Source organism: Typopeltis vanoorti, chromosome 20, assembly GCF_054136105.1.
Source record: "Typopeltis vanoorti isolate ZY-2024b chromosome 20, IOZ_Tvanoo_1.0, whole genome shotgun sequence".
Lineage (NCBI taxonomy): Eukaryota > Metazoa > Arthropoda > Arachnida > Uropygi > Thelyphonidae > Typopeltis > Typopeltis vanoorti.
In genome coordinates, this window is record NC_143568.1 from 12,567,430 (window position 1) to 12,589,278 (window position 21,849).

Consider the following 21,849-nt stretch of genomic DNA (forward strand, 5'->3'; position numbering starts at 1 on the left):
ACATGTTCTCTCTATCTGTCTTTTATTGGTCATTAATATTGAATTGGATTTTTTTATTGTTGGAGGTGTTCATCATATGTAAAGGAATTTTCAGAAATTGACTTTTTAATTCTTCTAACTCAAGACAGATAGAAGAAAGCATGCTAAGTTATAAAACTGAAACTTAGAACAACGGGAAGAAAGAGCGAGAGAGAGAGAGAGAGAGAGAAAGGAAATCATTCGCGAAATCTGACAACGATAAAGCTGTAAAACTGACTTACGCCATCTGTTACATCGTCATGTGCCAATGTACCAGAAGGTGGCGTTATGTACTTCACGTGCTACCAGCAATAAAAGTTATCAGAAAAAAAAAAAAAAAAAACGTTGCCAATATCAAGAAGAGCATGTGAACTGCATGGTTGCTTAACACCTTTCTGTTAAAAGAAAAAAAGCAAAAAAAAAAAAAAAAAAAAAACCTCAGACACTGAAACACAACCAAGCTGTGCGCACAGGAAGATGTTTGTTCTTAGGTTTCAAACGCAACCGTGCTTGAGAATGTGATGAGGTCTCCGTCACACAAAGGAACCCAGAAGCGATAAAATATCGATTCTCCCAGGTAGCGTAACAGTCATTAAGAGACGTCGTAATGGCATCATCCATCTCACTGTGGATTTTATCAAGGGGGGAGGAGAGAATAGAACTTCCTCTTCCCTATGTCTTTTTTCTGCTTACAATAGAGAAAAGGAACTTAACTGACCCTTGAGCACGAAAGAAGCGATAGACAATACTGTTATCTATCCCATTTAGTGTCTTTGTTTCCTGTAGTGCATTGCAGAAAAGTAGAGTTGGATTTCTCTTCTACGTGTAGACATCGAGACTCTGATTCAAGAAACTGTTAAGTCAATGAAATAAAAGAAGGCATGCAAGCAAAAGTCAGGCATTTCCCCCCCCCCTTCTTCTTGCCCACTTCTTGAAACTCTGTCCTGATCATAAATAAATAAACGAGATTCCCAAACAACTCCATTACACTGTCACTAGCAATAAATAAGCATTTTGAAAACGCACTCTGTTTCCATGACAACCGTTGTCATGACGTTGCCACATTCCAAAAGTAACGTCTTTCGAAGCGAAACAGCAATTTCATGCTGACTTTTTCATTTGCTTCTCGCTGGACCATCCGAACTCAGCTGGACCATCTTGCATCCCTTTGCATTCGCTCTGCGAACGATGCAGGAAATGCCAAACACTTCATCAACATTCCTTTCCGGTGGGCTCAGTCTCTAGGACAACTGAGCGGGGCAATGCGAGGCACGTCCGTACTGTCTAATGACGACAATTTACGGAGACCGCCTAATCAGTTTTACTTTGGTTTACTGATCCGCAGCTTCAATAATCCACCATCGCATCTCCTCCTACTTAATTATATATCAGAATACACAACTCAGAACGGATTATTTTTTCTCTTACTCTGTTATTTTAATTCGACATTTATTTTATTTTTTTACTTTCTCTCTCTCTCTCTCTTTCTCTCTATTATTTTAAAATCGGCTTCTCCTTATTTATATCCAGCTTTAAGACAGAGACACAGTTGATATTTCATGACTAGTCTCAGTTCAACAAAATTACTTCAAATTAGTTTATTATTTGTCTCATTTGATCAACTAATATTTCGATCTTCAAACTCTTACATCCGCTTAAACCAATTTCTCAGATACATAAATTAAAATAGATTTGAAACTGGTTTAATGTTTTGGCTAGTTTCTCTCTTATTCCATTTGAATTTGTTCAAATGACTTTCCATCATACTAACCCTATCCTGTTATCTATTTACGTGCTTAATTTGATTTATCCTCTGACTCTTCCGACAAACTGGTCAAATAACACCTCCATGTAAAGATTAATAGCCACCTTAAGATGTTATTAACATACTTCATTACCACTCCCAAGTGGATTCAACTCATCTTTGATCTTCATGTTAGCGTTCACACTTCATCTTGATGCAGGCTTTTTTCCGAATCCTAACTTGACAGGAATGTTTTTAAATGGGAGAGATGATATTCAATGTGGTGGCCTCCATTGAATCCAATGGAGGCCACCACACTACTGCTCGAAGACAAGATCAACGATGGACAGAAGAAGTACTGGATTGGATTCCACCAGAGGAAAAACGACCACGACGCCGACCTAAATCACGGTGGATTGATGATATCAGTTTTACTTTGTGACATGGGAAAGGAGAGCCATGGACAATAACAATTTTGGAGTAATCTTGGAAAGGCCTTCATCCAGCACTGGATCGACAATGGCTGATAATGATGATGTGATTATATGATCACTTGTTTATTCGTTGATGGAATATGAGTTTCTAGCAATCGCTCTGTCCCTCATCACCATTATTACTATTATTAGTAATAATGATGATTATTACTATTATTCTCGACTCAGTGTTTCTCTTTATGCCTTGTTTAGTTATCTTTCTACCTGAGTCGATGTCACAGAGATCTTTTTTTTTTCGCAAAACATTCGCTAGGAAGAACCGATAGTAGAAAGCAAATATGTACTGATGGAAACAAATTTTCAATGCTCGATGGAGAACCATCTGAATTCTGGAATGGACTTGGCTCATTCCTCTTGATTATTCTGGAAGGAAACCGCACAATCCTTCCTTCCAAGCAACACAATCACTTCAAGTTAATGCGCATTGCAAAGTAATTTGAAAAGTAATTGAGAAACGCTTTAGCTGAAGTAAATCAACCATCTCGAAACTTACTTTTCACCTAAAAGATCGATACATTACAACTCACACATCATTCGCCCATGCATTACATTAATTTCTTATAGGTCTTATGGCCTCTCATGTTTAGGATTGAAACAAAAATCAATTAGACACTTCATATTACAAAACAGCCAACAGGAATACTAAGCCATAATCAGTTTCGATCAGGAGACGATTTTAAAAGAATCCAACTGGAAGAGAAACATCCACCCAGTGTTCGTAGAATCAGTGTGGATATAATAGGCTATACATCATCTAGGTCTACATATGAATAGTACCTAAACGTTTTTCTTGTCAAATGCTTTTGAAAACTGTTTTGGACTATTAATTTTCACTATATAAGATACCTTCAGTTGCAAAAATTACGCAAACCCTCTCATTGTTATTGAATACTGCATACCAGTGACACCTCGTGTGGCACAGCAAAGTATAAAGAGGCTGTAATTACCGGAAACGTGTTAATCGATTTACTGTTCAGATATTGTCATATCAACCATCGATCACTTCGTGCAAATGTAGTACAATTAGAACATCACAGAGCAAGTGTGGATGACGTCATTAAAGCACGGGAATGCGATGATGAAAAAGAAACCCAAGAAGCAGTCAGCCACACCACGTTATGTGACCGAAAGAGATATACGAGAATGGTTTGGAGTTCAAAGCGTCCACAGCTACAGGCTGGTGACAGAACGTTATGTACTGATTCCATAGTCTCATTTTCCGTGGAAGTGCTGATGCGTAGAAGTGAAACGTCACTCGAATAGTTTATGAGTTCGACTTGCAGAGCATCTCTGTGATTGGATGGTAAACCCTTAGAAACGTGTGATTTGTGGACTCTAGTCTTAATGATATTCTCTTTAAATCACGTGAACGAGATTGGATACGAGGGCTGCCTGGTCAACACTTTACGTGCGGGCGTGGGTGGATGGGTAGTCGGTTGGGTGGGTGGGTGGTTAAGTGGATGGGTGGGTGAGTTAAGCTAAAAAACAGAGTGCATCATGGGTTGGTAGTGTTACAATTAGTGTTACAGTGACTACAGTTTTCTTCTTCATTACTTAGATTATACGTTATTTTATTTTTATTTCGTCTCTCCGTAACTGTTTCGGGCTACACGTTTTTAAGAACCTGCAATTGCAACTTTTTGATTTCTTCTAAAGCCTTTACGGACATTAATTTTATTGCTATTTTTACGTTCGTGTGTCTCTCAGTTCTTCCTTAGGCCACTCTTTATTGGTTTTTTACCTTTGTTGTATGCTTCCTGTCACTAAACCTGTACTGTAAAACACACACATAAAAACCAAAATCACTATTCTTGAAATCAGAGTATCCACAGTTTCCTTCCAACCCCTTAATGCAGATAAATTAGATTAACGTCGCACACAAGAGACCGGAAGGTTTGCACTGATATCGATCTAACTGCAAGTCTTAATTGGAACTCCATTCTTTGCTTACTTACAACAAAGCTTCCCCTTAGAACAAGTTGAACCGTCGAGGGAAACTTTGCTGCAGTACAGCAGTTTCTAAATTAAGCTTACTTTCAATACCAACCAATCTTTGAACAAAGAAATTCTACGCTGTTTTACATTCATCCCTAATCCTTTCCAAGAACAGACGTATACGAAAATTAAGCAATTAGAAAATGGTTTTCACTGATTCGCCAAGTCTTTCCACTCTTCGGACTGGATAGATAAAGGCAACAAAATAAATTGCCTCCGGGAAAGTAACAGCATCATATTTGAATACGAGATAAGTTTCGTGACGTAAATAGAAATTTAAAAAAATGAGAAAGAGTTTCCAAGTGTGTGATGTAATACTGAAGAATAATGAACAGAATGTTTGTGGTTAAAAATGATCATTTTCATACACAATATACTTATATATATATCTATCTAAATATCATTCATTTCGAATCCTTATTGTATTTTAATAGAAGGGGGGGAAAAAGATTAAAATGCGGCTTTAGAAAGTGCCACCAGATATTGCAAGACCATCTTTTCCTTTATCTGGAAAGCAATATAAATCTTTTCAGATATCTGCTTTTAGGAGAAAGATAAATACTTCAGCTCCTTTGTGGCTCCTGTCAGATGATATTCTCGCCCACTTCTTGCTGTTTATTTTTCTTCTCTTAGTTTTGTCCTGAAAATATCTCGATAAGATTGATGTTCGTAGCGCAATTCCTGTGATTTGTATTTGTCTATTTTGCGGTTATGTTTTGAATGTATTCTCGAAAAACAAACAAGGTTCTTACCATAAGCGGAGACTGCATTTCCAATAATAACCGAGATTTTTCAATGTACACATTTCTATTATCAGTATTCCTTCCAGAATCTTCTCATACGTATACAGTACATAGCATAATTGCACCCGTTTTTAACACCTACTTCCACCTGTACTTTGCTCCATCTCATTATTTACATTATGTATGAATGTCCTAGCGGTGATAAGCAACACTAGAATCAATTTCGCAAGTTAGCGTATAGGTATATCTATTAGAAGAGTCATTGACATTTTAAACATATAATCTATTAAATCGTTTGACACAGTAGCTGGTGTTTGTTTACTCAGTCTATTGTAAAGCTATCTCTGTGTGCAACGGTCAATTGCACATTGAGACGAAGTCAACTACAATATCTACGAAGTAGCCACAGTATCTACGAAGTTATTCTCTAATGCTAGAAAACATTTGGAAAAACAAGAGCAATGGGAACACTTCAATGAATAAAACATCCCAAAAGAGTTGATGATATGCTACTCTTAAAGTGGTCTCCGTGTGGCTTATAACATCGTTATGGTCATTTTGGTAATTGTTAATATTCGGGATACGCCATCTTATGCCACTTCTGTTTATACATAAATGGGAATAATAGTGGATCTAGTTAAAATATAATGTCGAAATTACTGTACATACCTGCAATGAGTAGTGAAATATCTTCTATATATTTTTTCAAAGCTAAGTCTAGCCAATAATCCATGATTAGGTCGATGAACTCTCCAGATACCACATGTTCTAAGAACATGTTGCATATGAGCCACCTTCCAAGATCAGTGGTTGATGCCAGCTGAAAAGGAATATGAAAAGAAACACACACGATAAGTGTAGCTGTTCGTTTAGACATATTATAAGCAGGGTTCTCAAGTAGGAGGTTATACCATCGGGACTAAAATGCATTTTATATTAAGATCCTGATATCTTTCTGTTAAAGGAGATATCTAATCTTTTTTAAATTTAAGAAAATAATTTGTCTAGATTATGAGCACCCTGTTAAAGAACACTGTAATCATTTCAACGCGTCAACTTATTCATTGGATGTGGGAAAACAATCTAAATGGTGACTCGTAAGAAAGAGACAACAAAGAATGACTAACAGATAGAGATGAAGTTACTGTTCTGTTTGGGGCATTTCTGAACTGTTTAATAGTAGTTGGATGCATAATATGGTAAACGAGGTGCATGTCTGCCATCTCGGCGTTTGTAAAACAACGCATGTTCTTCGTACGACGTCGAAAGCTTGAATGAGGAAACCCCAATTGCTCACCTGGAGCGCTCGCGAACAGCGCCACCTATCACTTTCGGATGGCGTTTCCGGTCATGCTTTCCTATGTGAATAGGGTTGATTTTGATGGTCTCTACCTCCCCTCAAAGTTTGCACGTGGAATTTTGAACCACCCTGTATATCGACCATGGAATCCACACCATTTCAAGCAGGATTAGATATTGCGTTAGGATTAGATACATGAGATGGCAGACGCTGTCTGCTGTACTCTCTTCACCGGATGTCAGTTTAACTCTTGGATAGTTTACGCCAACAAATGACTGTCCCCTCGGTCTCCAAAGTTAGACAGGACTAAAAACGGCCTCAACTGCTTCCTTCGGGAGAATAAAAGGAGTTAGAGAAGCGGATGTGTTATGTGGATTAACAACGCATTCAAAAGTTTTAAATACTAATATTACTACTATTAATGCAGTGAATATAATTTGTCTAATAATTTACTTCGCTAATTAGTTAAAATAATATTAGCGAAGAACTTTAAATTGCATAATACTCAATTATTCAAAACTTTGAATTCTTCAAAATATTGAATAGTAATAATTTTTAAACATTTTATTATTTCTCAGATAAATTACACACATATAATAATAATAATAACAATAATAATTTTTTTTAATAATAATAGTTTATTATCTCTCAAATAATTACATGAATATACTAAAATTTAGGCAACAGTGCAACTTTTTCTTGCAAAATGGTTCAGTAAAAATTATAATTACTCGTAATATCATTATAATTACTCTTAATATCATTATCATTTGCGGAATTTCTCATTGACACGAGTAAAAAGCGTGTATTATTATTACAATTAATAATAATCATAGTAATACTTTACACTTAATAACTCACAATTACACAAGTTAAACAATATTACTTATGTCGCAGTTTACATAATAATAATTTTTTTTAATTTAAATATATAAATTAAATGTATAATTTTAAATTTAAATATATAACTGAAGTATTACTATCACATTTCCTGTTTACTACAAGTATTCATTACAGAATGTTAAGTAAATAATGTTAGATAAATACTACTACTGGGATGTAATGTCTCAACTGCATCCTCGACGCTTTGTAATTAGCTTATCGGAGGATGACACTGATTATATATATATATATATAATTGATTTTGTTGCTGTGTTGGAAGTAGGCAGGTGTTTGGGAGGTCAAATGAATGACTGAAAGGTCTGATCAAAGTGAAATTGCCGATATATCCTGTGTTATTGCATCTATCTTGATGGTTCACATTCTTTTTTATTGTGGGCTTCTTTTCGAACTATTTAGGAGGCTTTTTTTCACAGTGGAAACCTTTCTATGTCTTCTGTGCTTTTAATTTGTATCGGCTTTGAAGTTTGTGACTTCCTAATGAATATCTTGGCATCTCTGGTCCACAAAAATTGGTAATTTTTTTCTATTTTTGATTTCCTTGCTTGGTACAACAGATTCTGGTTGATTGAATGGTGTTAAATATTCGGATAGGAAGATTGGTGTATTTTTTTGGTGTGCGTTCAAGCCCTTGGCAACTGGTTTTTTCTGCCTGCTGGCTTTTATGAGATTGTCTCTTGTGGACTTGCTCGTAAGACGAATTATGACTGGTGCGAGTCGTGGCAAGCCTTGATTTTTGCTCTTCCTAGGGCTTCACTGTTCCTGTGGAATTCACTGTTCCTGTTGCAGTTTTAGAGAATGAAGTTCTTGACGGAGTTCGGATGTCTCTTTCATCAAATTATGTCGCCTGTCATTTAGTGCGTTAATGCTCATTTTAATATCTTTTACTGTTTGCAACACTTTTATCACTGCTAAGTTATTATGTTTTACCAAATCTTCATATTCGCTAGATTTTTTTGTTATTTGTTCGTTCTGTTTATTAAAGAGTTCTTGCACTAGGTCTACTAAGCTGACTTTTATGGTCCATAGACCGTTTTCTATTAGCATATTTAAAGAATTGAAATTATAGGACTCGCCTGCATTTTTTTGTCTGTTCAGTTGGTCGTCTGATTTTGTCTCTGGTATAATCGGCTGTGTCGTAGGTGGCTGCTTTAGGTGCGTTTCTTTGTTCTTCCTACAGAGTACGCACTTCCATTCCTCGCGCGTTACATTGGATTTATATTTATGTTGACCGGTTGTTTCTGAAAAGCCGGAACATTTTAAGTGTAGAATTCTACTACATTTTGTACAAGTTATATTATATTCGTTGGACGATAAATCCTCCAGACATTTCATACACTTCATGACTCACCTTTCTTCCCTTAGGCAGATAAGGCGTAATTGTAAAGATGGCGACGTCCTTTGTTATTCACTCGTTGTTGACCACGGTCCTCTGTTCCCTTTTCAACACTTCAAAATTTGGTTTCTTTTTAGCCGATCTGGTTGAAATTTTATATTACTGTCTTCGGCGTGATAAGTAGGGTTACTTGGGAACACTTTCAACTTAAAACAGGAGTTGGAACCACTTTAAAACTATAAAAAACTGGAGCAGCAATATCACCGTGCACCCGATCGTATATGCCTACACTAATAATAATAATAATAATAATAATAATAATAATAATAATAATAATAATAATAATATATAATATATTACATTAACATAATTGTGCATAACAGATACTTGCACGTACATAATATTTTTTAAATAATAATAATAATAATTCCTGCGGAAGTTTCTGTGGTTAAGAAGTTCAATATAGTTATCCTGGTTTTGTGACCATTTGTTTATTAAGGAAAATTGTTTTTAAAACTAAACAAGTACTAAAAAACAACACCCGACAGGTTTCGTTAGTCGTCAGACTAACATCTTCAGGGGTAAAGAGAACTAATAATATATTTATTAGTTCTCTATCAGTTTAAAGCACAAGCTATAAGAAATTACAAAAAAAAAAAAGTTCATTTGTTGGTATTGTGAATATCTAAACAGTTCATTAAAAAACCGAATAACAGATCTATATACAACCGTTAATAAGTGTTAGCTGCAAACAATGCTATTTGTTGTCGCGTTCTGTGGTTCACGTTCACTCTGTCCGAGGTCTGAAATTGGTAAATTTTTAATAAACGATGACCAAACTTGATTTAAAATCAAACCTTGGTTTTTGTTGTATTGCGTAGGAATTTTAATCATATTTGCTGCCTCTTTGAATTTTTTTGTGAAACTATTCTTATCTATATAGGACATGTTTGTTCTATCCCAGAGTACATCATGACCAGTAGAGGTTGTGTGAAATGCCAATCCCGATTTATGTTCTCTCTTATTTTGTACGTCCTTTTGATGTTCGCTCATGCGGATTTCTCCCGATCTCCCCGTCTGACCCACATAGCAGATGCCACAGGAACAGTGAATATTATAAACCCCTGGATTTTCATTGGGTGATGTGGTGGTTTCGGAGGATGAAGAGATCTTGATATTTTTTCAAGTGGAAGGAAAGTCACTTTTATGTTGTATTTGAAGAGAAGTTTGGTAAATTTTGTAAATGTGTTCTTGAAATCTTGTTTATTTAAGTGTCTTGTAGGTGCTGTATTGAGAATTTTCTTAATTAACTTTGTCCTTTATCCTTTATCCTCCACATCGCCAAATGAAAAAACCAGGGGTTTAATAATATTCACTGTTCCTGTGGCATCTGCTATGTGGGTCAGACGGGGAGATCGGGAGAAATCCGCATGAGCGAACATCAAAAGGACGTACAAAATAAGAGAGAACATAAATCGGGATTGGCATTTCACACAGTTTCTGCCGATCATGATGTACTCTGGGATAGAACAAACATGTCCTATGTAGATAAGAATAGTTTCACAAAAAAATTCAAAGACGCAGCAAATATGATTAAAATTCCTACTCAATGCAATAAAAACCAAGGTTTGATTTTAAATCAAGTTTGGTCATCGTTTATTAAAAATTGACCAATTTCAGACCTCGGGCAGAGTGAGCGTGAACCACAGAACGTGGCAACAAATAGCATCGTCTCCAACTAACACGCATTAACGGTTGTATAGATCTGTTATTTATTCGGTTTTTTTAACGAACTCTTTTGATGTTCATAATACCAACAAATAAACTTGTTTCTTCGTACTTTCTTATTGTTTGTGCCTTAAACTGTTAGTTCTCTTTACCCCTGAAGATGTTAGTCTGACGACTAACGAAACTTGTCGGGTGTTGTTTTTAGTACTTATTTAGTTTTAGTTTCATTAATAAACATGTGGTCACAAAACCGGAATAACTATATTGAATAATAATAATTGTTTACAACGTATATTATTATAATATTAACAATAATGATTATTTCAGTTTTCTGCATCTTTTACACTCTATATATACAACAACAATAGATATAATTTCTCTATATAATCCTTTTCTAATAATAATAATTATAATTTTTTTTGTTATCATCGTACAGAGTGTTTACCTATGTACAATTGAGACATATTACATTTACTTCTCTGTACAAAATTCTGGAAGCAGTTTAAGTACCTCATTTTATTAATATTTTTTTCTTTGAATATAAATGCACATCATTTTTTTTCATATCAATATAATGATTTATTATTAAACACCGTACTGACATATACATTACAATAATTTGCAGTCTATGATTATGAGGATATTATAATTATTTTCAGTTTTATCTTTCTTGAGTAATAAACTTGACATTTTATATGGTAATTGACAAAATGGAGAGTGCTCTAGCCAAAGCTCAAGTCACATTGATCAGCCCTGTCCATAACTGAAAGTTCAGTGCAGATATATCGGAAATCGGTAATTGTGTGAAAGCTGACACATCACGTCGAACCCAGTCGAGTGCATTGCATAGTGTAAAAAAGAACACCAAAAAATATTGTCGGGTTTCAAATAATTACCAATAGCTAAAATGGAGATGCATAGATTCTTATTATCAATGCAAATGAGTCATCCTAGAAGAAGGAAGAAAACAAAAGGGTTTCTGGATGAAATAAAGGATATACTGAAAGAGAAACTGTAAATACATTTCAAATTATTGAGATATTTCCTCAAAACTGGGAGGCTCTGAAACTAAGTCTAAAATGGCTTTACAGATTATTCTACTGAAGTGCTTTTTTAGTTTACGAAAGACAAAGTAGCTTTTTTGTGTTTAGCGGATATCATGCAGATTTGAGATCGAAATTGACTAAACTAGTACTTCAAATAAAAACTCTGCAGCAGACATCAAGCTCAAGGATCGCATTAACTTGGATTTTATTTTCCCGAGTTCAGTTCGATTTATATTTTATAATATGCAAAGCGTAATATAAAATTTATATTCATTGAAGAAAGTCAAATTAAAACGGTTTTACCTTCTTTATTTGAAGTACAGATTTATATTATACTTTTTCAGAACTTGGTTGAGTGTTATGCTACAGGGGGATCAAAATCTGAAGTCGGACATGATCCAAAAAAGTTTGGGAAACACTGAACTAACAAATATAATACCAATTTTGTTAACTCATTGCCTTTATTAGTTATACTAAGCTTAGAATCGAAAACTGAAAATGAAAAGGTAAATTAATTTAATTTTGTATCACCTTCCGCGTTGTTATACAATCTCAGATGTGAAAAAGTTAAATTGAAAAGAAAAAAAAACATTTATCGGATTATTATGTTTCAGTAAAAAAAGATTTTCAAGAAATCCTATTTAAAATTTACAGTGTTTGCTGGTCTTTTAAGAGTATTGAATATTATTTTGCTCAGTGCCGCTTGCAATGCTTCTGAGCATCCTTGAGCCTGTAGTTCGTTGTTGATAGATTTGCATTCCATGACTGATTTTCCCCACAATAGTTTAACCACATTTTTCACCTGTAACCTGTCGTTATCTCGCGACACCACGTGTGTGAAATATACAAAATCAATAAGTCACAGCATATTTAGCTCGAGATCTGAAGAATCTTTGGCGCCATTGTTAACCCTACAGTCCCAGATGACTCGGGTTGTTTGTCTACTTAATCACTTCTGCTCCCATGTGTCCTGACTTGACTCACACAATGATAAGAGGTGAACCGATTGCAATTACTGCGACCTAGTATGCGCATGCACGTACTTCAAGTATGCCGAGAAAAGAGGGCAACGTTAATGTACTGTAAGGTGTTTCTGCATTTCAATCCACACGGTAGATGACCCCATTGGTCAAATCTGTGCAGAACAGTTCCCTACAAAGAAACTAATGAATAGTTAGTTTCAATCCGATGTACAGAACGGCAATCTAGGCAGGCCTTTTAGTAAGAGGATTTGCAAGATTAGAATTGTAAAAGAATAAAGGAGAGAAACAATGTCCGCACAGGTAAGTTGGGAAGTTTAGTGTGACTTGATTGTGTGGGATTTGAATGATTTTGTTAAATTAAAATCCAAAGAAATTAACGTTGATGATTCGTGAAACCACTTTTCTTAAAAATGCAATTAATTCTGGGATAAAGCAGTTAATCCTAACTGCATTGTCTTACTGTCTGTTGACTGCGTGTATTCTCTTGCCGATTTATCTGTTTTCGGGAAGAAAATCCGTTTACCTCATTATGGGACTAACTCACTCGTCTTCAGTTGAAAATAAACATCCAATGGTATGCATAGTAGACGGGAATCGAACCCGAGTCTCTTTCCAATCAAAATACATAAGCTATGAAGGCTCACTTTCGCAAATAAACGAACAAAAGTCGTTTAAAATAAATATCCCAATAAATGCACGATAAATCAATACGCTAAACGTCTCATAATAGTACGCAAGGTCTCGATATCATTAACTTGCATAGAAATATCCAAATGACCGCGGTGAATGCCGGAACTAACTCACAGTGTGTGTGTAATGACATTTAGTTCCCTTCACATTTACCAACTTTACCTGCGGCTTCCTGCTTCCGAGGCTGGGTTAATTAATGTAGTCTAATATAGACAAGCTTCGTCGGCTTTATCCTACATTCAGCTGCCCTCAGTGCACAGACAAATTGATAACCATCTCTTCGAGCACGGCAACTCCAATTTTCGACAATACGCGAACACAAGCTAGCAGCTCCTCGTTCACGCATTTCCTGAGTGTTCTCTTAATACAAGATGCATGCATCGTTATCCACTTAGAAAACGCAGCCACTGCCGAAGTTCCCCTTTTAATTTCTTTATCCAAACTGGCGAGCTGTTGTATAATGCTGTTATTATCCAACGCGAATTATTCTTGTTAGGGACGTGAAGTAAACACAAGATGGGAATGCGCTATGAAGGAGCGCAGCTTGCGTTGAAAGAGAATGATGGGAAGCGCACGTAAATGATATTTCCTTCAACCACTAAAACTAAATATAAATTAGCTTTACGCTCCATTAAACTAAAATTATACTTTTTTTATTTATTAAGATATTCATAAAGATATAAAAGATCGCCAAGTTGTGTGTCAGTGGTTGGTGCCACATAAATGAAAGTTCATCACTATTGTTAAGATAGCTTTTGTGGCTTAATTGGGAAATTAGAAGCCAAACTAAATCTACTTAATAACGTGGTTCGGCTCAGTGAATTCATATTAAAGCAGAATAATATAAGTCCTTTTAAAAATTCCTCAAATACTAGACGTTATGAGTGCTCAAGGCTTTTCATGCAAAGGGCATCTGCGGTATCGACTGAGATGCGAAGGTTCGCAGTCAGTTAGATATCTTTGTTACCATTCAGCTACACTTAGAACAGTTCATACTTTCCAAATCTTTTGCTATATGTCCAACGATGCATTTCAGGCAAAACCTTTGGTCCAAATGTTATGAAAAAAAAATGTAATTTAATAATTGAATATTTCACAGTACTTCGACTAAGGGATAGAATACTCTTTCTAGACAACCGCGTTGTAAATCTTCTATAACAAACATCATTTAAAATTTTCAATGCCTTTTAATATGGAAGGACTATTTTAAAGACTTTTTAGTCATTTAAAATAGTTCTCCCATCAATTAAAACCAAGTACCCACTTCATTTAGTTAAAAACAGCGATACAAAATATTGAGCGATTTTGCTTTACAGTAACAACAAACTGATTGTTGGTGTTAGTGATAATTATTTAAGATTGAAACCAATCAAAGCAGGAGAGAAAACGTGTTTTGTTTTTTCATGCTGGCTAGCTTATTCGTAAATATACCGAAAGTAAAAACATAAAGCACAAAGGAATAAATGCTCGCTTTGAAGGGATATTGATGGCAAGCAGATGTAACGAGTTCTCTATGGAATGATGCAAAAAAAAAACAGGGCTTATTTGTCTTATTAATTTACTTTTATTTTGTAATAAAGTGATGAATTAACGCAGTAATATTACTGCTTTGAAAAAATTCATTTGATGGAATTAGACTATTTAGTAAATCTGGGTGGTTTAGAGTGCGAAATAAAAGGCGTGAATAAGACAGTGACTGTCTGAGATATCAACGAAGAACAGCGTCAAAGAAAATGAAAGCAGCAAGTCTTATTTTAAGCCGTTGCTTAACTTGTATACCTAAGATACTGGGGATGGTTTTAAGAGGGATATACAACTGTCTGCTGACGATCCAAAGTTAGAAAGAGCGATAAGAAATGACACTGACATGGTGTCACTTTAGAATTAATGAAGTGAACGAAGTATTTCCATTGGAGACTAAGGAGATTGCATATCAAAATGGTGCAGCTGCTCTGCTCTTCAAGAGACTGAAGAATGCAAGGATCTATACACGATAGTGGATACAGAGTTAAAATCCAGGAGACATTGTAAAGGTGAACAAAGGTGAACTCGTCTAAAGTGGACATAGACGACTAGGAAATTATTGGTTGTTTTTATTAGGCTTTGATCCCACTGCACCGGGGTAGATACGTCCAGATTGGGTTTCCCTGGTATAGAGAAGAGACGGATAAAAGAACACCATACAGGCGGACGATATCAGTATAGAATGCAAAGATATATTAAGAATTAGAGGATTGTAGAAATGGAAAAAAACGAGAGGATGTGATAAAAACATCGTTGGTGACAAAACTAGATAGGATACCAGTGAGAATTTTCAATACATGGTATTTTCAATACCATGTATTGAAAATTTTGGTCCGCGCGGTTAGCCTAGTGGCTGTGCGCTTCGCAACCATGTCTGGGGGAAGGAGTGTCCTAGGTTCGATTCCCGTCGGTGACGTGAGGAGCTGAAGAATCTTCCTTAGCCATAGCCAAGTTAGCCATTCTTGGGCGTAGACAGCAGGGTTTATCTCCTCAGTTTATCTGGGTTTTTTTCCCCAGTTTATCCTGGAGTTTTTCATCCCGCAAAGAAGGCAAATAGACCTTGAGAACTCAACACTACAGACATAGGACACACCGGGGCGTAGGGATGACCACCTTTTCCTGTGAACGGTTTGAGGTTAGATGATTAATAAACCCTCGACACCGCAAGGTAAAAGAGGGAATATGTCTATACTCACTGGTCGGTTTTGCATATTTTGTGTGATGACAAACTCGTATGAGAGAATAGGTCACCATCATTTTAAATACTATTATAAAGATACAAGACATCGTCGATACCTGTATAATAGAATGAAGGTTTCCCCCCCATTTTACCATGATCCTAAAACTAGGGATAATGCCCAACCTCTAAAAATCTTGGAAGTTGAGTAACCGTGGTGTTAGATAATGCATAAAGAAGTGTAACAAATCGCAGTATTGAAATTATTCAAAACTTTCTTTAAATAAAGGCAGTGTGTAGTCTCATTGAAATCTGCGTTACGACACTCAAGTTGTATCAGCAGCATTTTTGATTGATTCTTCGATGAGTACATGACTTTTGTTTTTATTACAGGATGAGTCAGTAGTTTTGGAGCAAGATGACAAATCAGCCTTCTGCATACGACTAGTGGGTGAGTAAAGAAATCATTTACATTATGATTATCTTTTATGAATATACAATGCACACGCGCTGTGTGTGTGTGTGTGTGTGTGTGTGTGTGTGTGTGTGTGTGTGTGTGTGTGTGTGTGTGTGTGTGTGTGTGTGTGTGTGTGTGTGTGTGTGTGTGTGTGTGTGTGTGTGTGTGTGTTAGTATTGAAAGTACGTACCTACACGCACACGCGTATACACACACACACACACACACACACACACACACACACACACACACACACACACACACACACACACACACACACACACACACACACACACACACGTATGTGCTTTAGTATTGAAATAACCGGTTCATCAATTTAACGTCGCATTTTAATCCACTTTGTTTGCATAAAAAAATCCTTTAATTGTTTGTCCTTCCATTCTTGCTAAAGAACCCAAACTTAAAAAAAAAAAAAAAAAAAAAACACTCTGGAATAAAATCAGTGCGATGACTCTACAGACGTGCTAATACATTTATCTTGCCTTGCTCAATCCAAGTTAATTAAGTCAGATATTGGCCGCGCAAGTCTAAACATAAAAAGAAAAGAAAACTGCATTAGTTTGACAAACCTCATTGACATGTAGAGGAGCAGAATGATGTATAGACAAATGAACGATGCAAATTTCCTGTCAGTAAACACAGAGAGTTAATTTTCTTTCTCCGATCCCTCTAATAAGATAATGGAGGCATTAATGTTTATGAATAGCCTATTGTAATGGGTTGTCTCTTTTTTCAATCAAATGCTGTTTTCACGTACTTGAAATGAAAAAATTCTTTGTCCTTAATTCTAATCGAGCAGAACATAGTCTTAGTGGCAAGCGAATGGTAAAATAAAAAAAAAATATAAATTGTATTAGAATAAATAAAACTAAGTAGATTTTCCCCTTCATCACTCTCCTAATGCCTCCTTCGCGTATTTGTAATTGAAATCCAGACATTTGCTCTTCAATTAGGTTTAAAGCACTTTGAAGAGTCCAGGAACCCTTTATGAAGACAAGGCTTTTAGTTGGAGATGAGCTAGCCAGTCTTATAAGATTTGAAAGTTTTTTTCCCCTGTCTGAAGTTCAGATTTTTTATCCTACATAACAGACAAACTAGCCATGGAACTACGCAATTATTATATATAATAGTCTGCCCTCGTAGACTTGGTTTTTGTAACCTACGCAATAAAATCTTGCACATCGCGCGTAGGTTTAATTTGTATTGTTATTTCTGAATTTTTTATTACTATATTCCTAATATAGTAATAAAATCCCTAATTAAAATTCCGAATAATACAGCAATCCCTCGATTAATGCGCCCCCAATTAGTGCGTTTTTGATTAGTGCGTCATTTTTTTCGATACCCAAATTCGATTAGTGTGCCTATATACATCTTAAAAATAGATGTTACAGATTTTAAAAATTTTTGATCTATGCATTTTTCATGGCTAACTATTTTAAAAAAATCACTCACCAAGATGAAATACTTTAGTTACCGATTTGAAACATTTTACAAAGCTATTTTTAATGGCATACTACACTACTTCCATGTACACTATGTTCCAAATTTACCGCCAAAATTTATGTCGTCTGCTTTACATAGTATTTTGCTGATCATATCTCGTGCAACTGTTTTCCTTGCTTTTTATTTTAAATTATTTTTTTAACCTTTAATCATGAGTAAAAGAATTAGTGATCAAAAAAAAAAAACAGAAGTGTGAAAATGATTCGAAAAGCACTCTGATTGGAAGAAAAACTTGAAATAATAACGAAAAATGAACAAGGCGAGTCCAGAGCAAGAACAGAAAAATGGGTGAATCAACTGCTGAATACAAAGGGAAAGGTAAGGCTGCTTGACGTTCATCATGCATGCACTGAAAATCAAAGTATTATAATAATTGAATTAGAGAAGCTTCTTTCTACATGGATCGAAGATTGTAACCAAAAACTGATCCCGCTAAACACTGGCCTTATTAAATCAAAAGTCTCTTTGTAACCTGGAAAGAAAGGGCTATCAATAATGCAAAAGAGGAAGAATTCCACGCTAGTGCTGGGTGGTTTGAGCGTTTCAAAAAGAGAAATAGCCTACATACATGTTCTAATCACAGGAGAAGCTGCAAGTACAGATAAGGAGCTATCCAGAGATTTTGAAGAAAATTGTGTAAGATTGTGATCAACAAATATTTAATGTCGATGAAGCCAGCCTTTTTTTTGGAGACGAATGCCTTCCAATACGTTTCTAGCCAAATCAACGTGGAAGAATATAAAATTGTAAAATGTATATTTTTCCACATTGCGCAAATGATTTTAGAGGCTTTACAAATGAATCTAAGTTAATTAAATCTCATTCTAAGAAGTTGAGTGATTCCGACCTGCTAAGTTTAGATACACAGCAGGAAGATCCTGAAGAATATGAAGAAAATTTAATCACAGACAAGTCCAAATTGTTTGAAAACTATTCTCAAACAATTTGAAAATAGTTTTCGTAGTTTTTAAGCGGCACTTCATAGAGGCTGACCCTGGTGAAGAGAGAACCAGTAAAATCTGCAGAAGAGGCAACAGGGCCATACCGCCGGTTGTATGGAAAAAAGAAACAGAATGCCCGCCAAACTACGTTAGCTCAATTCTTTGTTAAGAAGTAGAATAATAAAATTTATATTCTGAATAAGTTTTATTGTCTTTCAGCTTCATGATTTTCCTTTAACTAGGCCCTGAGACACACCCTTATTTTTTTTCATAAAAAAATTAAGATTCAAAAAAGAAATTTGAGGAACGAATTATACATTTTCCCATAGGTTATTAATTTCGATTAGTGCGTTTTCGATTAATGCGCCTGTTTTAAAGAACGCATTGGGCGCACTAATCGAGGGATTGCTGTATAGCTTTATGGACTGTTACACGAGATTTTGACGGATTTCTAGTAATTTTCAAAAGTAAAATGCTAAGCACAGATTACACTTTTTTTTTTTATCACAGCTTTCTTTCATTGTACCATATTTCATTCATTAGTATTTCAGGAAGTTAAGTTTTGCTGTCCCCATCTTACAGCTGAAACATTGTCTTCAGTTTCACTCGATTTTAGTTTGTTTGTTTCATTACGTAAATTCCTGTACAGCAAGAAAGTCCGTTTTAATTGGTATATTAATATTAATATTATTAAGATGAATTAAAATAATAATATTAATTGGCAGCTCGATTAAATACTTCCAATTTTCTGTGTGCTACTCGCTAAATTTTATTCAGTTAGAATAAAAATAGAAAAAAAGCCTAGAAAAGTGAATGAATATTCGATAATATTTAAAGCTCATATGCTGGATTTTTTGTGTTTCCTTCTAGTACCTCTCTCTCTCTCTCTCTCTCTCTCTCTCTCTCTCTCTCTTTCTCTCTCTCTCTTTCTCTCTCCCTCTCTCTCTCTCTCTCTCCCTCTCTCTCTCTCTCTCTCTCTGTCTGTCTTTCAAATTTCCTTGCAATTCGGCCAATTGGCAGCCATAACTGAATCTCCTCATGGCATTTACTGCCACTCAGTTTAGCTCTAAATAATGTAAACAGTCTGATTTTTTTCTTTAATTCTTCCTCATAAATCATATCTGCAAGTCTGTATAACTATTTTTGGCATAGTCCAATGCATTTTAACCATTTATATACAATCCTCTGCAAGGAATTATCCCTTGAAGAGAATTCTAAGGTCCTCAAGATAGGCCCGCAATGTTTTTAAAGTGGTTCTCTGAAATGTCAGGATCGATGAAGTTATTCTTTCCACTGTGTGTTCTCGCTCCGATAAGTTATATTCGTTCGGTCATAAACAGCAAGTAAAATGATATTTATTACTGAGGAGGTTTATAAATATGTCACCTGTTACTGTGAAACAGAAAAGAACTGTCCAGGAGTAACCTCGGAGCTTATGTGAATACATACAATAACACCTTGCTGATACTTCACTTAGTGGTAGACATTGGTCTGTTTCAAACAAAATTGAATCTCTTTACACAGTCGTTCAATTTAAAGTTTACTCCGCTTAAATATAGGAGATCTCTCTTTCTCTCTCTCTCTCTCTTTCTTTCTCCTAAATCAAAAGAAACACTGTATCTACACCCTCTGTCCAAAAAGAAACCAAACTTTTCGAAAATAGAAGAAACTAGTGGCGCCACCTGTTGTATCGTTTTGTTGTCGAAAGCGGCAACCTTCGTTAGTGTTGTGTCAACTGTTTATGACATTTGTTTCATTAGAAGTCGAGTTATAGTGCCAAGAGTGACAGTGGGTTTTGACGAACGGTCGGAAAATGAGTTTCAAACAAAGAGCTGCGATTGCCTTTTGTGTTAAACTTGGTAAACGTTTTACCAAGCTTAGCACATCAAATGCTTCAAAAAACATACGGTGATGAATGTTTATCCCGTACTCAAGTTTACGAGTGGTTTAAGCGATTTCAAAGTGGTCGTGAGACGCTTGAGGACAAGGAAAAGCCCGGCCGTCCATAAACTGGACTGAGCGAAGTTAACATCCAAAACGTGCGTGATTTCATCAAAGAAAACCTGAAATCGTCCGTGAGATTGATCAAAGATGAATTGGGGTTTCCAAAATCAACTGTGTACAACATTTTGACCGAGAGTTTGGGCCTTCGTAAATTGAATTCGCGATTTGTTCCCCACAAGTTGACCGACGACCAAAAAATGTATCGAATTGAACACTGCAAGGACCTCATTAAAACCGCTCGTAAGGACTCAAACTTCCTTGAAACAATTGTTACTGGTTACGAAACGTGGTTTTGAGTATCAGCCCGAAACAAAGCGCCAGAGTACTGAGTGGAGACCACCAGAAGAAGGGCATCGGAAAAAAAGTCGCTTGGAGAAGTCAAAAGTAAAGACAATGCTTATTTATTTATTCGTAACATATAAAATTAAAAGTCAAAAGTCATTTTAAAATCCAATAAAATTAAAAGGTCACATCCATATTGGTCAGTTAGTTAATAGCTTCGGGTGTAGCACTTAAAAAGTCCAATTTGTCTCCTGAATATGCTCTGAGATAACACTGAGTCACAATATGGTGCAGTCCAGGGTAACGCCCAAGTACTTTGTAAACTTATTGTGTCGTAGTAAACATCCTTCAAAGAAGATATGTAAAGTGACATCTGCCATGTGATTATTAAGGTGAAAGCTTGATACTTCTGTTTTGTCTGGATTGAGCTGGAGCCTCCATTTTTTATAATATTCACCTATAGTTTTCAGATCTTTTGTAAGTACGTCTTCAGCCTGACTCGTGTTTTAGTGTCGAATGGCAATTACAGTGTCATCAGCATAACAGAACTTGCGTGAGATGGTAGCAGGCAAGTCATATGTGTATAGGTTATAAAGTAAGGGTGTCAATACTGACCCTTATGGGAGACCATTATTAAAATTTCGTTGTCGGGACATTTTATTTCCTAATATAACTTGAAAGAAACGTTCAGTGAGCATGGAGGAAATCAAGTGTGCAGTCCGTTTACATGAGACAATGCTAAGAAATTTGTATATAAGACCTTCACGCCATACTGTATCATAGGCTGCTGTTAGGTCCAAGAAGACAGCTGATGTTTTTTCTTGCTTCTGAAATCCAGCTTCTATGTATGATGTTAAAGTGAGCACTTGATCACATCAACCACGTTTTTCTCTAAAACCAGCTTGTTCAATCGGGACATGCTGCATAATTGGTGTGGACAATCTGTTGTATAGAAGGCGC

The 21,849-nt window shown here is 35.7% G+C and overlaps 1 protein-coding gene across 1 annotated transcript in view; it reads left to right on the forward strand.

Moving 5' to 3' along the window:
• The window catches only part of LOC150095240 (uncharacterized), a 158,931-nt gene that overhangs the window by 43,028 nt on the left and 94,054 nt on the right, over window positions 1-21,849 (forward strand). Inside the window, exon 2 of the mRNA XM_090409840.1 lies at window positions 16,072-16,129. Within this exon, the coding sequence (XP_090265966.1) occupies window positions 16,072-16,129 (58 nt within the window). The remainder of the gene's footprint in view (window positions 1-16,071; window positions 16,130-21,849) is intronic.